Source organism: Phascolarctos cinereus, unplaced genomic scaffold, assembly GCF_003287225.1.
Source record: "Phascolarctos cinereus isolate Bilbo 61053 unplaced genomic scaffold, phaCin_HiC Scaffold_3;HRSCAF=262, whole genome shotgun sequence".
Taxonomy (NCBI): Eukaryota; Metazoa; Chordata; class Mammalia; order Diprotodontia; family Phascolarctidae; genus Phascolarctos; species Phascolarctos cinereus.
The window spans coordinates 189,605,528-189,622,781 of record NW_027555736.1 but is presented as its reverse complement, the minus strand read 5'-3'; the positions used below and the strand labels follow the sequence as shown (position 1 = coordinate 189,622,781).

Below are 17,254 nucleotides of genomic sequence, written 5' to 3'. Positions count from 1 at the left end.
AAGTTGGAGAGGCAGATCTGGGTTTAGTACATTGAGGAGAGTCCACAGCTACTAGAGCCGTTCTTCCCTAGGAGTCTTCAAGCAAAGGCTGGTTGAGTACTGGGTGGGGATGTCATAGAGGGATTCTTATTCATGTAGGAGTCCGACCAGGTGACTTCTGTTCCATCCATCTCGATGCTTCAGGGATTTTATATGACAGCAGCAAGAAAGCCAATGTCTCCTTTTTGGCACATTTCACATGCATTTTGCTAGTATACTGTCTGTCTGTTCACCCACATTGAGCCCAGCTGTATAGTCCCTCCTGTAGCCATCATTGGAAGGAGTTCTAAGGGAGGATTTTCATCCCTGTCTCCTGTTTCAACTGTAGTTCTCTGAAATGGCATACTTCCAAAGATTTGTGGATTTCGTGTCCTTACTTTTCCGCCTCATGGTGTTGTGTGCAAAGACTGTAAATCTTAAAGTGGTATATAGCAATAATAATAGTAATAATAACAATATTTACATAGCACTTACTATGTACCAGGCTGTATTAATTAGGCTTTTTTCAATTATTATCTTGTTTGATCCTCACATCAACCCTATTATTATCCCCATTTTGCAGATGACAAAACTGAGGCAGACATAGGTTAAGTGACTTGTCCAGGGTCACACAGCAAGTATCTGAAGTTGGATTTGAACTCAGGTCTTCCTGACTATAAGTCTAGTGCTCTGTACTCTGTACTACCGAGATAAATGTGAGCTCCTATTTCTAATACATTTCCTGTCTCCCTAAGTAAGAAATGAAGGCTTTTGAAAAAGATAATAAAATATGTCTAGTTGTAACATTATTACCTTTTTCAGTTTGTTCATGGAACTTCCTAAATTGTGAGAGTTAAGGCCACCTTGGGTTGATTTACATGGCTTCATCAAAATGTATTAGTTAAGAATTTCTACAAGGGGACAGCTAGATGGCACAGTACATAGAGCACCAGCCTGGAGTCAGGAAGACCTGAGTTCAAATGTGACCTCAGACACTTGGTAGCTGTGTGACCCTGGGCAAGTCACTTAACCCCAATTGCCTGAGGGGGCAGAGGAAGAATTTCTACAGGAAGGACAAGATTCCCCCAGGGATTAAAGATGGAAAACTTAGCTAGGTGGTTGTTCAGTCATTTCAGTTGTGTCTGACTTTCCATGACCCCGTTTGGGGTTTTCTTGGCAAAAATACTGGAGTGGTTCGCCATTTCCTTCTCCAGCTCATTTTACAGATGAGGGAACTGAGGCAAACAGGGTTAAGTGACTTTCCCAGGATAAGTGTCTGAGTCTGGATTTGAACTCATGAAGAATATTCCGGATTCCAAGCCCAGTGTTCTGTCCTCTGCTCCACCTAGCTGCCCCTTAGTTGGGTTACTCAGGACAAGACAACAGCTATAGTGGGTTGAAGTAACATGACATTCTGACTTCTATACCTGGTTACTTGTCATGGCTTTAAGTAATCTTGTAATGGAATTAACTACACAGTCAGTGGTGGCTGCTTGAATATATCAGGTCAGATCCAAATCCAGAGAAAGAACTTTGGAGTCTGAATGCAGATGCAAGCATACTCTTTGCTCTTTTTTCTTTGTTGTTATTTTGTTTTGTTTCTTCTTTGGCATGGTTCCTCCCATTTGTTCTAATTCTTCTTTACAACATGATTAATGTGAAAATATGTTTAATATGAATGTATATGTAGAGTCTATATCAGATTGCATGCCATCTTAGGGAGGGGAAAAATAAATTAATTTTAAAATTTTAAAAAATATTAAAATAACTATTTCATATTAAAAAAAAAAAGAATATATCAGGTCAGAGTGGAAGCAGTGCTGGAAAAATGGTAAGGCCCCAGAGCTTGGTTGCTTTTCTGTTGTAAACGAGGGTATAGACTGAATGCATCTATTTATCTCTGTTAAAATTTAATGTTAGGCAGTTGAGTTCAGCCCAGCATTGCTATGGCCATTTTGGACGGTTCTAATATTTTGAAATTGTGAGACTCCCGCTTTCTTTGTTTTTTCTGCTTGGTCTCATTCCTGGGTGATTAACAATGTGGCAAGTTCTGTCTTCAAATCCCACCTTGCTGTATTCAATATAATATTCCTACCCCTTGACCCCAGATACTCCTCAGATGCCACAGTAGTATCCTTAATTCTCTTCTCTTTGTTTCTCTTTGTTAAAGGTCCAGATGTGAAGAAGCTGTGTGTGCTCAGCCAGATTTTGAAGGACACATCCATATCTATTAATCATTCTATCATAACCAGTTACAGCACTGAGAACTTTGAGCAGGAATGCAGATCCATTGTGGAAAGGCTGCAGACAGAAAGACAGTTTGCCCTGGCTAGGAAGGTAGCAGAATTAGCTGAATTACCTGTGGACAGCTTGGTTATTGAAGAGGTAAAGTTAAGTTGCTTAATTGTGTAAAATCTTGTGTTTTTAGACCAATATTGAACAGAGCAGCACTTTTCTTTAGAGTAGAATTAAGTCTGTAAAACGGGATCATTCTGAACCCCATCCAACAGGTGAAATGGAAACATGGCTAAGAACTTTGAAAAGCACTTTAGAGGAATTAGCCCATGGGATGAATCTTAAGGGCATTGCCCATAGAAGGGTCCTGTGATTCTTGACACAGATTCATCAAGAATTTCATTTCGTGCTTATGAATTTATTATAATAGACTGTAAAGTAAAACTTTAGACATAAAGAAAAACTTTTTGGATTTTAGTTGAGAGAATTTTGAAACCAAGAGTAATAATTGAAAAGCAATGTGGAACTTCTTCCTAATTATTCTTTTAAAATAGATCAAGTGCCCATTTTTCTGGGATGTCAGAGAATGAATGGATTAGATGACCTTTTCTGACAGGGTCCTTCTAATCTCTATGATTCTGTTTTCCTTTTATTTTGAATATTGTTCATCCTATTATTTTTTGGTGGGGGGGGTGGGCACTTATAGTTAAGTGACTTTCCTAGGGTCACACAGCCAATAAGCATCTGAGGCTGGATTTGAACACAGGTCCTTCTGACTCTAAGCCTGGTGCTCTATCTCCTGTGCCACCTAGCTGCCTCCCTTTTCATCCTATTCTTAAGCATTAGTGTGACCAAAGATCCTTTTTAAAAAAATATAGTAAAACCTAAAATAGCATTTGTATGTATTTTACAGATAACTCAGGAGATGCAGACCCTAAAACATATTGGTCAGTGGTACCTGAAACAAGCAAGAATTGAATTCTGGAAAAAATGTCATGAGAATTTTAAGAAGAACTCCATTTTAAAAAGAATAGCATCTGACTTTTTTTTAGTCCAGGCCACTGTGACATCTGAGTCCTCAGCTGACGAGAAATGGTGCAACATTATGGAAAGGCATTTGCTGCTTACCCTGGCAGGCCATTGGCTTGCCCAGGAGGACCCTGTGCCCTTAGAAAAGCTGGAAGAGCTGGAGAAGCAGATCTGGCATTGTCGTGTCACCAAGCAGATCCACTGTAGTGACCAAGAGGTGGTTGAATCAAGGCTTTCTCGACAGATTTCAACCAGCGGCGACCTTTCCTTTGATAGCTTAGCCGCTGAATTTTCCTTCTCCAAACTAGCTGCCCTGAATGCCTCAGAATACTTAGAGATTAATGCCTTTCCCCCTAGAGAAGCCTCTGAGAGTAGACTGGATAAAACTGAGGCAGAGTCACTAAACTTTCTGATTGGGCATCTGTTAGATGATGGCTCTGTGCATGAAGCAAGCAGAGTTTGCCACTATTTTCAGTTCTATAATCAAGATGTTTTCTTGGTGTTACACTGTAGAGCATTAGCCTCAGGAGAAGCTAGTGTAGATGATTTGCACCCAGAAATCCAAGCTATGCTTCGAAGTGCTGAGCTGCCGGAAGAGAAGGAGGAGGAGAAGGAAGAGGAAGAAGCTGGAGCTCCAATTAGGAGGTTTCAGAGCAGTACGTAACTTGAACGCAGTGGCTCATAAGCCCTAATATCAGGCACCGAGGGCTCCCCTAACCACTGCCAGGGAGGTGTAAGGGAGAAAAAGAGAGAGAGGGAGTGTCTGATCTCCCTGTTGTGTGGGGTAAATGTGTTGTCATTTAGTATGAGAAGGGTATCAGTATTGCCTTGTGACTACCTCATATCAAAATGAGAATTGCTCTGTTTCCAGTGGATTTATAGTCTTAAGTAGAAAACGTGATGGCTTCTTAGAGAGAGGATTTGAAAGATATGTGGAAGGGAACTTGTTTGAAGTGACTCTAATTTTTAACTGGGTGTCTTTTGGAAGTATATGAAGGAAAAATGGGAGATGGTAACAGAAAGGGCAGAGCTCTCAGGTCACCAGAGACAGCCTGTTTGCTTCCCTCATGCCTATCAATTGCTTCTAGCCTCAAGCCTGGATACGCAGTCTTTTGTCATGGTGACACATGGTGATGAGATTGCAGCCCATCTGGACACTTTGAGAAGCAGGTGCCTTCATGGGAAGAGCTACTGCCGGCAAGTCCTTTGTCTGTATGAACTTGCCAAGGTATGTTCCCATAGTGTTCCTTAGGCCTGGGGAATGGGGCACGGAGCAGAGGGAGAGAAGTAGAAGTGGGCTTAGCTGCCTATCCCTCGGAAACTCTAGATCACAGACAGCAGAGCTCAAATGAAACCCTTTGACTTTGTCAAGGTGCAAATGTTGTTTTCACATGGAAACTCCCTGTACATGTAACGGTACCTACAAGAAACCACCTGGGAGCGTAACCACTAAAACTCATGTAAGAGGCCTCAAGGCCTTGTGGATAGAGAACTGGCGTCAGGGTCAAAACCCCTTGGGGTCAGGTTCTGCCTCTAACATATGACACTGACCACACCACCCCGAGCAATTGCTTAACCTCCCGGGGTTCCTATAAACCCATCAAGACTCTAAATTAAGGATTGTGCTACTACTTCATGAGTAAAGAGAGTTTCTGCACTAAGGGAGCTCCTTACACTGAGAATCACAGATCTTCCCTCTTTGCAAGTTCCCCCACCCCCACCCCAAAAACAAAACAAAAAACAAAAACATAAATAAAGCAGAAGGTAGTGAGGACAGACTGGGGGGTTGTGTGTGTGTGTGTGTGTGTGTGTGTGTGTGTGTGTGTGTGTGTGTGTCTGTCTGTCTGTCTGTCTGTCTGTGTCTGTATGTGTGTGTGTCAGTGTAAGAAACACCCAGAACCCTAGAGTCCAGTGCTTGCAAGTTCAGGTCTTCTACTATTCCAGTTGTCAGAATTTGTGAAAGGACATAAGTAAGGGAAGAGAAAATGGGACAAGGAAAATAAGATAGAAAAAGAGTAAGGATTGACAGAAGAGAACAGAAGAGAGTGCTTGGGAAAAGTGTAGCTGGCCTGGGAAGAGTTTCCAATTTTAAAATTTTAAAAACTTAGTTATCTGAAAGAAATTATAAGCAGCCTGGGACACCTGCCCCTTTCCAAATGAAAGCCTTTTTTTGTCTGTGTTCATTTGACTTGGGTTTGGGTCCCTTAGTGAAATAGTAGAGAGGAAAAGCAGTAATTAATCCTTTTCACTCAGTCTTCCGAAGATTCCTGCTTATCCCAGTGGCCTGGGCTTGGCAACCCTCAGTTGGCTTTCATGGAGAACTGTTTTGGCTATTGTTTGCCTGGCATCCGTGTCTCAACCTCAGGTTTCACTGTGCTCTCCTCCCCTCTCAGGAGCTGGGCTGCACTTACCAGGAGATCTCCGCTCAGGACAGTACGGCTGTGCTCCAAGCCATCCTGTCCTCACAGCAGCCAGACCGCTGTAAGCGAGCGCAGGCTTTCATTACTACCCAAGGTCTGAAGGCAGACAAGGTGGCCGACCTTGTGGCTGAAGAGGTGATGCAGGAGCTGTTGGCCGCCTCAGCAGGAAAAGGTGATAGATGTGTCTTGTTGCCTCTAGTGAGGTGATGACATCAGGGGTGCACACTTATGGGGGGATGTAAGCGTGTTTTTGAAACTCGTGTCTTGTGATTATTCCTCAAAAGTTATTCTCTAGAATCTCAATGAAAGATGGCAGTGACTCTGGGCTCTTAAAGTGTGGACCAGTAGGACATCAGCTTTAGCAGGTCCTAACAAGCAGGGGATTTTTGAGTGTCCCCCCCACAATTGCCTGTTGTGAAGACGAGCCTAGCCAAGTGTAGAGAGGCTCATCACCAGACCAGCCTCTTATGAAATGGTTTAATAAGGTGTGAAGGGGTTGTGATCTGCACTGGTGGAGTTCGTGCACTGAGGAAGTCACAGATGTTTTGAAGTATTTAAACTTCCAGTTGAAAAATTCATGCTGCCTTTGCAGGAAGATGACTACCCTAGCTAAATTTTTGTATTTGACATTGAGAGTGATGCTGAGACTGAATGTTCTTGGTAGCTCCTAGTACTGACTCTTGTTATCAGATGCTTTTTCCCCATGCAAAAAAGCCCTATCAAAGGTCATCTCTTCCTCCCCACCTAGCCACCCATAGACAGGTGTCATCCTGTTAGCCATACTTAGCTGGGGCTTTCTGCATTTTCATCTCATATTTACGAACAGTAACTGTCTTTTCCTCTGTCTAACAGGACAGAAGCAAGCATCCAGTCCAGCAGAGGAGGGCCTAATGTTCTTCCAGCTGACTGCTCTGTGCCAGGATCGAACACTGGTTGGCATGAAGCTGCTAGACAAGATTTCCTCAGTTCCCCCTGGGGAACTGTCCTGTAGTAAGTCAGTGCTGGGTAGTTCTTGATGGCTCGGATGCACGTAGCCTCATGTTTATTTGCTTCTGAGGGGTCTGTCTGGAGACATTCCAGCATCATAACCAGAACCTTTCTGGTCTTTCCTGACTTACTATGCAGAATAAGTGGAGGAGCTGCATCCCAGGAAGTTCTGGACACCCAGGCCCATTTCTGTTGCCTGGCTCCTGCGTTTCTGCCCTCTTGTTTCCAATTGTAGTCCATGGGGCTTGGGTAGAAAGATAATTGTGCTAGCGAATAGCAAGTCACATTTGGCTAAGCCCTGGGTATGGGGACAGAGACTGTTGGGATTAGTTAATCTTCCTTCTTTGCACTCTATTTCCAGAGGTTGGGTTTAGAACTATAAAAGACAGTGTGAGTGCTGACTCAGGTCACCTGGGTTTTTAATGTTGGCTCTCCTTTACCTGTGTGACCTTGAGCAAGTTATTTTACTTTTTAGATCTCAGTTTCCTCCTCAGTAAAATGAGAGGGTAGATCAGAGTTCTAAGATCTCTTCCAGCTCTAAATCTTGTGAATCTATGCAAAGAAATAGACTTTCTAAGTTCCCATCTGGTGAATAGGTTCTACCCAGCATTTAAGACCCTTTGTGGAACCATTCTGGCCAAGAGGGTACTCAAGCAGTCTTTTAGAAGAATTAATTCCCCTTCTTAAGTCACTCAGATGTGAACTTTAGGCATTTAATGGTAGATCTGACCCCATCTGACTGTCCCATTTGTAGAGCCAGTGACATCAGGAAGTTCATTGAGGTACCTAAGAGATCACTAGAGTAAAATCCCTGTGTCCAGCACCCTTATCCTTTTATTTCCATATTAGTCATGTTGTGGTAGAAAACACAAAAAAGAGGGGGAAAGTAAAAAATAGTATTCTTTGATCTGAATTCAGACTCTATCAGGTCTTTTTCTGGAGGCGGTGTTTTTTTTGGAGGCATTTTTTCATCAGAAGTCTCTCAGATCATTGTATTGCTGAGAATAGCTAAACACACTTATCCTTTTCACTGAAGTATGACCAAGGAAACATTAGCATCGATCCCTGACTGTCTCAGCAGCCTCTCCGCTCTTCCGTCCACAGCCACGGAGTTACTGATCCTGGCCCATCAGTGTTTCACTCTGACGTGTCACATGGAAGGCATTATCAGGGTCTTGCAGGCGGCTCGGCTGCTCACTGATAACCACTTAGCCCCCAACGATGAGTACGGACTGGTGGTAAGTAACTCTCTCACAGCCACACTCAACATAGCCCCAGGAGAACAGAAGTTCCGTGGAGTAAGGTCTCTGTCCTATATAACTTTGTTTCCCTAAATAACCAGCAGAATATCTTCCATATAGCAGGTGCTTATTAATAAATTGTTTTTGCACAGAATTTTTGAACTTATGTTAGGATAGTCAGACATGACACAGGAAAAGGAAACGAGCCTCTAGTTAGGGCCAGTCATGGTTTAGGGAAGCTCTAGGGTCATCTTCATTCAGCTGATGGGACTCTAGGGGCCATTTGAGTAGAACATAAGAAGGCGGAACATCGGTAACATGAGCTTTGCTCTCTTGAAGGCATGTTTCTACAGGGGTTCAGGGTAGGTTGCTGTGAAGGAGAAAAGAAACAAGGAATCTCTCTGAACCCTCAGTACTGCAGTTGTCTGTTTTAGGGGCTGCACCTTCATTAGCTGGATTGCTAGACCCCCTTTAAAGTGCATTTTCGTGCCTTCTGAAAATAGTGATAGTTTTGTCTCTTCTGCTGATGTTAATACTTTTGATTTTGTTCTTTTTTTGTTGCTACAGCTAGCATTTCTATTTTTATTTATTTATTTGGCTAGGCAATGGGGTTAGGTGACTTGCCCAGGGTCACACAGCTAGTTAAGTGTCTGAGGCCAGATTTGAGCTCAGGTCCTCCTGACTCCAGGGCCGGTGTTCTATGCACTGCGCCACCTAGCTGCCTCCACAGCTTAGCATTTCTACACCTGTGTCAAATGGGGGTGATGAGGGGGAAGGTAGGGAAAGACAACTTTATTTTACCCCGGTTTGTAATGGTTAAAATTGTTTCCCCAGTTCTTGATTCTGATTATATTAAAGACTGTTCCATGCCTATTTGTTTTAATGTCAGTGCTGTATTTTGTCACATTTTTTTTTTGCATCTGTTGAAAGAATGGTGAGGTGTTTTTTTTAAACTTTCATTTTGTGATTAAGTATGCTAATTTTATTAATGTGGACCCATGCTTGCATCCCTGGTATCAAAACAAATTTGATCATGATGAATTATTTTAGGAGTATATTTCTGTAGTCTCTTTCCATTGGTTTTATTTTTAATTTTGCATTAGTATTCGTGAGTAAGATTGCTGTATAATTCTCTTTTTTCTACTTTGTTTCTTCTGGAGAGCATTAGGACTGTATGTGTATGTTACGAAAGAACTTTGGTGGAGCGCTTGCTATTTTTAAAATAATTTTTGTAGCACAGATACTAATTTTTGTAAGTAAACATCAGTTTCCTTTTAATTCTCTATGGGGCAGCTAGGTGGCGCAGTGGATAAAAGCTCCGGCCTTGGAGTCAGGAGGACCTGAGTTCAAATTTGCCCTCAGACACATGACACTGGTAGCTGTGTGACCCTGAGCAAGTCACTTAACCCCAATTGCTTCACCAAAAAAAAAAAATTGTTTCATCTTTTAATTCTCTATTTGAATCCTCTGTATGCTTATGTATACTAGTTTCTGATAATTCTTTTTATTTATTCGGAATTCACCTTATTCATTTTTTGTTTTGGTAATTTGATTTTCCTCCCTTGATCAGTTTGTATAAGGATTTTTTTTATTAATTTATTTTGATTTATCAGCAATCACTTCCATAAGCTTTTGAGTTTTAAATTTTTCTTTCCCTCCCCAAGACGGCTCACAATCTGATATAGGCTATACATATACATTCCTATTAAACATGTTTTCACATTAGTGATGTTGTAAGGAAGAATTAGAACCAATAGGAGGAGCCACCAGAAAGAGGAAACAAAACACAACGGAAGAAAAAAAATGCAAATAGTGTGAATCAGTTTGGATAATAATGATGAATCTCTTCTGTTAGTTTCTTCAAAAAAGCAGCTGTTAGTTTTGCCTGTCAGTTTTATGATCCTTTTTAAGTTCCTTTTGTCCTCTAATTTTCAAGATTTCTTTTTTTGTTTTGATTTTAGGGTTGCTAGCTGGTTTAATTTATAGTCTTTTCAGTTCATTCTTCCTCTGATGCATTACATCATCTACCTGCTGTCCAGTAAGAGTGGGTGTTTCTAAAAGCTCTGTCTGTCCTGTCTTTGCTGACTTTCTTCATTCTATTGTGGTGATTTCACCTGTCCCTGTGGGTTCAACTATTATCCCCATGCAGATGATTCCAGATTTATACATTTAGCCCTGATCTCTCTCCCCTGAATTCTAGTCATTCTGATATTTTAAACTTAGCACGCCCAAAACAGAATAGATCATCTTCTTTCCTAAACTTTCCCCTTCTCTAAACCTCCTTGTTAAGGTAGAGAACATCCCCATCCTCCTGGTAACCCAGGTTTGTAACCTTGGTATCATCCCTCATTCTCCTTTCTCCCCCCACCCAGTCAGTTGCCACATCTTGTCAATTCTCCCTCCACAATGTATGTGACATCTGTCCCTTTCACTTCATTTACACAGTTGGTTCAGACCCTCATCACCTCTTGTCTGCACGATTGTAATGGCTTCCTAATTAGTCTGGGCAGTTTTTCTTCTCTCTAATCCATCTTCCTCACAGCTACCAGAAAATGTTTCCCAAGGCACAGTTCTGATCATGCCACTCTCTTCCTCAAAAACTTTCATTAACTCCCTATTTATTGTTACTTTTAGAGTAAAATCCCAACTCCTCAGCCAGACGCTTTAGGCCCTCCACAGTCTGGCTCCCAGCCTTTTCTCATATTCCTATGTTCCTGTGAAATGGGACTACAGTAGTGATGGTATGGTCTTTGTGGCCCTGTGCCATCCCACAGATCTCGACCTCCCTTCCTCATCTTCCAGGCTCAGCTCAGGTGCCACTGTCTCCATGAAGCACTTCCCTGATACACTCAGTTGCTGATTCAGTCTCCATCCTCACAGGACCTTGTATTTCTTTACTTGCCGAAGCAAACTCTGCATGCTTCTCCCCTCTGCTGCCCCTAGTAGAATGCAAGCTTTTTGAAGAAAGGACCGTTTGGGGTGGTTATTTCTGTCCTCCCAGCACCTTGACCAGAGTGGGTGTTTCATTAGTAAGCGGTGAACCGAATTGGTGTGTTGGCAAGTCTATCCAGTGTACAAGGCCTACAGAACAAGCAGTTCTGATGCAGTTTGCCCCCTTTCTCAGGTACGCCTTCTGACGGGCATTGGAAGATACAATGAGATGACCTACATATTTGATTTGCTGCACAGAAAACACTACTTTGAAGTGTTAATGAGGAAAAAGCTGGACCCGGTAAGTGCAGGGTGACTGAATTACATGTTTAACACATTCAATTGACATCAGAATTCTGGGGAAGAGGGTGGTTTCCAAGGCCTCAAGCAAAGAACAGAGTAAAAGGAGGCAAAGGAGAATCTGGGTTATGGCCTGTGTGTGTCAGGCGTGGGAGCAGCTGGCAAGTACGCCTAAAGGTATTCTGGGGAGTGGGACTGGACCTGAGATTTCAGTAGTAGAGGGAACTCTCTGGATGAAGAAACTCCCTCTGTTGCAGATCCACCCGTTCTCTGCAGTTGACAGAATGGAGTTACTAGGCAGAGCCCTGAGAGGTTAAATAACACTAGCCCAGGGCCACATAGTCGTGTGTATCAGAGGCAAGGGTCCAGGTCTTCATGGTTCTGAGGCTGGCTCCCTGTCCACTATACCACACTGAAAATAAGTGCATTGTCATCCTGAGCTCCTCCATCTGTTTCTTTTGGTGAGATTCTTGACTTGGCTGAATGGTGTGAGCAATTCTGTTATCTCCCCAAGAGGCACCACACTTGATTAGATTAGAATCCACTTGTATATCTGGTTCTCCAGTGGTTTATCCTTGACCCTGAGAGCACTGCTAGAGTAATGGGTTTGTCTGAGCTTCTCCTTAGGAAAGGTTTCCTGCTGAGGGCATCCTGTTACCTCTGAGATCCCTAGGCTGCATGAACCAACCACTAGGACAAGAAGGCAGGATTCTGTGATCAGGTGCACACCTCCTTCCTCTGGACTGAAGATGCTTGCCTGAAGTAGGTAGCATCTGGCCCTTGAGATAAGGGCGGCTTTCCTTTGCTGGGGGCAGGGGCTTTGTTCTGCATGGCAGACAAAGTGATGGAGATTACTTCTAACAAAGAAATTTCTACAGATGATTTGGGACTTTGAAAACAGCTGTGTGGCCAAGAGCTGAATATGGCTTGGTGTCAGCTCAGCTGCATAGCCATTTACAAAAATAGTAGGTAAAAGGGCTCAGAAACAACCATGAGGATTGACTTGGGCTAGTAGAGGTTGGTGTCCTGTATCACTTTTTTCTCTGACCCTCTGCTTATAGGTGCCACGTGACTATAATTTAGCTCAGGTTCAGCTCAAAGGGCTGAGTTCAGTAAGAGAAGTATAATTCCATTTCTGTGAGCTATGGGCGGGAGTTTGAGTCCAAGAAGAAAGCCCTGTCTTTCATTATTCCCCAGTTGGTTCAAAAGCAAGCCGGCCCAGCTCTTACCCCGCATAGACTTGTGTGTGGAGTATTCCTGTAGTGCTTTTTCATCATATTTCAGAGGAGGGTGATTAGCACTGATTTAGAGGAACGAGGTGGGGCAGTGGCCTTGTGGGAGAGGAGTTGCTGACGCCAACGGGAAAGTCCTCAGTAGCATCTCACCACAATGAACTTGAGATTCCCCCGAAAGCTTTTTGATTGAGGAACTCTAAAAAAATGAAACAACTCCATGCCGTTCTCCCTATGCTGCTTGGTCCCTGAATTTCCCCTTTCTTTCCCTGGCAGAGTGGGACCCTAAAGACGGCCCTCCTGGACTACATCAAGCGCTGCCGTCCAGGAGACAGTGAGAAGCACAACATGATCGCTCTCTGCTTCAGCATGTGCCGGGAGATTGGGGAGAACCATGAGGCAGCTGCCCACATCCAGCTGAAGCTGATTGAATCTCAGTCCTGGGGTGAGGAGAGCCGAGGGCAGCCCCCACACAGGGGGGCAGTCTGGAGGGCTCTAAGAGCTTCAGACATTAGTTGTTGACCAAGGCCCAGGCTGTTATACATGCTCAAAAACACAAAGGGGATCCTACACTGGACTGCATCGGAAATGGGAGTGGGGCTTGGAAATCCCCTTAAATTCCTCCAGGGAAGCTGTAACCTGTCTTCACAGGACACTTTCCGCCTACGTGTGCTATGGTATGAGAACCATCCTTGGTGCACCAGCAAGGGAAGAAGAGAACTCTTAACTTACTGGTTGGGAAGCTGAGTCATAACCACAAAATAAAGTTTGGGATTCCCAGCCTTTCTGTGTTTATGGCCAAAGAGCCTTTCTTAAAGCATCCTTCAGTCAATCCAGTGGATGAGGGGTAGGGCACGAGTATACCCAAGGCTACGTGGGGTACCCTTCAAATCTTTTTTTTTTAAATTTTATTCATTTATTTGTGGTGAGGTAATCGGGGTTAAGTGACTTGCCCAGAGTCACACAGTTAAGTGTCAAATGTCTGAGACAGATTTGAACTCAGGTCCTCCTGACTCCAAGGCTGAAGTTCTATCCAGTGCGCCACCTAGCTGCCCCTCAAATCTTTTCTAATGCTGCCCAGAGGAGGTAGATTAGTTCAGCATTAAGTCAGATAGAAATGAGCCCATAGAGGAATAGTTTGTGGGCAAGTTCAGATGAGTTCAAGTGCAGAGGTTTCAGGAAAACCCTGGGAGCAAAGGCAAATGGTAATTCACCCTTTTCTTTGTCCAGAGGAATGTATCAAGGATGGGCCCCAGCTGAAACAGCTGCTGCTAAAAGCCCTGACTCTGATGTTGGATGCAGCGGAGAGTTATGCTAAGGTAACCATGCAGGGCCTGTCCCAGGCAAGTCCAGCCCAGGATGGCCAGGAACCAAAGCCAGGGAAAGAAAGGATTGGCCGTTGATGGCACCAGAAAAGGGCATGGAAGAGAATACCGTCCTTTCAAGCCAAATGTCCATAAAAAAAAATATTCATTACCTTATTATCTTTCTCTCCCCCCCCACCCCCACCCCGATCCGACCTCCAGGATTCCTGCGTTCGTCAGGCTCTGCACTGTCAGCGGCTTACAAAGCTGATAACGCTACAGATTCATTTTCTAAATACTGGCCAGAACACGATGCTCATCAATCTTAACAGGCAGAATCTGACAGACTGCATCATGGCTTTGCCTCGGTTCTATCAGGTAAAACAGGGAGAAGGCTGGGGGAAGGGTGGGGGAGGATTTGAGAGAAAGAAGCCCCTGAGACCTTCAGCGCCTTCACTGTCATGCTTGTTACTGCTTAGTATCCAGAGGCCATGGCCAAGATGGTCGTTTTCGCAGGGCTGAAACTTGTAATGAGTAGGACAGACAACTTGTTTGCTCTGAGCAAAACACAAGTTCAGTTGAGGTTACTAGATATTGGTTAGGCAAGAATACTCTTAAGGCTAGACCTAGTTTTAGTTTTAGACAGCTTCTATCTAGCACCACAAGCAGTATTGGTAGAACTTTGTCCCTCCAAAGACTTTTGCACCTTGTTTTGTCTTCCTCTTGCTCAACACTTCCTTTCTCCCTGTACCTTGGTTTGCCTCTCTATCCAACATGCACACACCATCCACCCCTCTCCCCATATATCATTTAGCCTTTGGGGACACAGAAGTTCCCTGGTGTCTGTCCTAAAATAAGGTGAAGGACAATTCCAGTCATCATTGGCCTCCTCCTGCAGTTATAAACCTGAAAGATGGAACATGTTCAGAGCTGGTTCTGGTCTAGAAGGGAATAGGAAAAATCCAGGCCTGACGTTGAGACCTTAGAACCACCGATCTCTTATAGAACTCTCTCCAGGTGCACTAGGGATATTCCCTCTAATTACTCAGCATTTTATCCATCCCCAGAACTTCATTCATCCCACTCTCATGTAGAGAAGTTACCTTTTCACATGAGAATATTTCTGTTGTGAGGATAGTTTGAGTATTTGCAGAGGTTAAACTGGGGGATTTCATGCCCTGTATAAGGTGAGCTTGTCTGCTCTCAGTACTCTAGAACTAATCCAGTCTCCCTTAGGATCTGTCCTTCTATTTCAGAGTCTGTGATCTTGCACTTTGTAGTGTAAACATTTCATTCAGAATTTATTCTCGGTGGCAATCATAACTGTTATCCAGGAACCAGAAAGCATGGATTATACAGATCTTTGTTCCTTTCTTTCCTGGTATTGATGTCTATATTTCCCTGCAAAGGAGACGATGAGATGAATTTTGCTTCTTGGCAGTTGGAATAATAACTGAATAGGGAAGACAGAAAAGCCTGTTAGGTCATGTGAAGCTGTGGATTCTCTTGATTAAAACTTTCCCTTTGGGGATCAGAAGTACATAACCTTAAGAAACTAGAAGGAATACTGGAGATCTAGTCCAGCCTTCTTGTTTTGCATATGAAGAAAATGAATTGACACATAATTAAGATTTTTACTTTAAATAAAAGCATTTTTGCTAAATGGAAAAGCAGAAGAGGGAAATCCAGTTACAGCTTATAGAAGTTTTAAAAATAACCATTTACTATTTTAATATCAAAATAATTAAAGATATTTGGCATTAATTTATATTGAATAAAAACCTCAAACTGATTAAATATCTTTAGTTCTAAACTTTCTGGTCATTTTTTTTTAAGGCCTCTATTGTAGCTGAAGCCTATGACTTTGTTCCAGATTGGGCTGAAATTCTTTATCAACAAGTGATTCTAAAAGGTGACTTCAATTACCTGGAAGAATTTAAGCATCAAAGGTTATTAAAAACCAGTGTATTTGAAGAGATTTCCAAAAAGTAAGTGTTACAAAGCAGGCTGCTTTGTCAATCGCAAAATAAGTAAACAAACTGCTTAAAAATTACTCCTTTTGGTGACGTTCCCTTCAGGTGAAGGACAAAAAGAAATTTGCTAAAAGAGCTCTGACCTAAACCGCCTCAGATACATAACAGATACATATCTTGTGACTGTACAAATGACTAAATAGCATTTTGTACTTAAAAAAGGCAGCTTGTTGGAAAAGACGAACTATTGCTGAATTATATTAGTAATGTATATTTTACCAAATAAATTTTAAAAATTTTAATGAAAATAAACCCATTTTCTAATTGAGATACATTTTAAATATTGATGGCATTGTCACTAATTTTTAAATGAAGTCCAAGAGTGACTTCCCTGGTAGCTAATATAGCTAGCTGGCATTTTCATTCAGCTCTTATCTGTGAAAACGCATTCTCTCTCTCTCCACACACACACACACACACACACACACACACACACACACACACACACACACACACACACACACACGTGTCTGTGTATATATGTATGGATATGTGTATACACACACTCATGTTAATGTTTCTTTTAGATTTAAACAGCACCAGCCAACTGAAACAGTTACAAAGAACATGAAAAAGTTACTGTCATACTGTGAAGATGTCTACCTGCATTATAAGCTGGCATATGAGCACAAGTTCTATGATGTTGTAAATAAGCTTCTCAAGGAGCCTCAGACCGGATGTTGTCTGAATGACATGTTAGCAAATTAGAGCAAGGCCAAGAAGAAATGACTTGTCTACCAGCATGTCTTGCAGTGGGCCATGCCCTGTAGTGCACTTACCTGGAACTGCCCTGGTATGTTAACACAGAACAGTTTCTGTTATCCATTACATATCACCCACAAGACAGATACTTCTAATAATGAAGATTTTATTCAAAGGTATACTATTCAGGTTGGGTAGGTATGCATCTTTCTGTCACCCTCTAGAAGAAACTGCTTCCAAGAGCCAGAGAATGGTTTTATAAAGTGAAAGTAGATCTAATGCCCTTCTAAGACCCACAGACCATGTCAAAGAGTAGAATACTTACTAAAAATTATACTTGTGAATAAATTTTATATAGCTGAAAACCATTTGTACCTTGTGTTGGAAATTATGGTTTTGCCACAAGACTGGAACGCCTTCCCATTACATATTTTCACCCAGTGTCTTACAGAAGCATGGGCAGTGGTTTCCTTCACATTGCATGCAGTTAAGAGAAAGCGATTCCATTTTGCCATTTTGTCCCTGCCTCAGCTAGTTTTAAGGAATTCATAACCAAGATTATTTAACAACTATTTCAAGTTTCCTTTGCAGATATTTAAAAATGTTCTGAGAAAACCATAGGTTTCACCAGACTGCCAAAGGGTTCCACGACAAAAACAGTTATGAACCCTTGCCTATATAGGCTAGGCTGTTGTGGTCTTTTCCTAGCACATTTTGAAACAGGCCACGTAGGAAATGTCCCTGTGACATTAAAAAACCTAGAAAAGGCAGAACTTTTGTGTTCTACCTCTCTTTGTTACAAAGACCTAAGAATCTATGACA

General features: G+C 42.5%; 1 protein-coding gene across 5 annotated transcripts in view; it reads left to right on the top strand.

The window, feature by feature from the left end:
- Window positions 1-16,800, top strand: part of SPG11 (SPG11 vesicle trafficking associated, spatacsin) — a 79,036-nt gene extending 62,236 nt beyond the window's left edge. For 4 of the 5 annotated variants that reach the window (XM_078151380.1, XM_021009216.2, XM_021009217.1 and 1 more), the window contains 12 exons: window positions 2,189-2,403; window positions 3,167-3,938; window positions 4,371-4,510; window positions 5,676-5,874; window positions 6,555-6,692; window positions 7,794-7,927; window positions 11,055-11,162; window positions 12,670-12,838; window positions 13,624-13,712; window positions 13,920-14,075; window positions 15,534-15,685; window positions 16,258-16,800. In XM_078151380.1, coding sequence (XP_078007506.1) covers window positions 2,189-2,403; window positions 3,167-3,938; window positions 4,371-4,510; window positions 5,676-5,874; window positions 6,555-6,692; window positions 7,794-7,927; window positions 11,055-11,162; window positions 12,670-12,838; window positions 13,624-13,712; window positions 13,920-14,075; window positions 15,534-15,685; window positions 16,258-16,438 — 2,453 coding nt within the window. In that variant the 3' untranslated portion in view covers window positions 16,439-16,800. Of the gene's footprint in view, window positions 1-2,188; window positions 2,404-3,166; window positions 3,939-4,370; window positions 4,511-5,675; window positions 5,875-6,554; window positions 6,693-7,793; window positions 7,928-11,054; window positions 11,163-12,669; window positions 12,839-13,623; window positions 13,713-13,919; window positions 14,076-15,533; window positions 15,686-16,257 lie in introns of those variants that run through there. The other variant, XM_078151381.1, reaches the window with a different exon arrangement.
- Window positions 16,801-17,254: the final 454 nt, after the last annotated feature.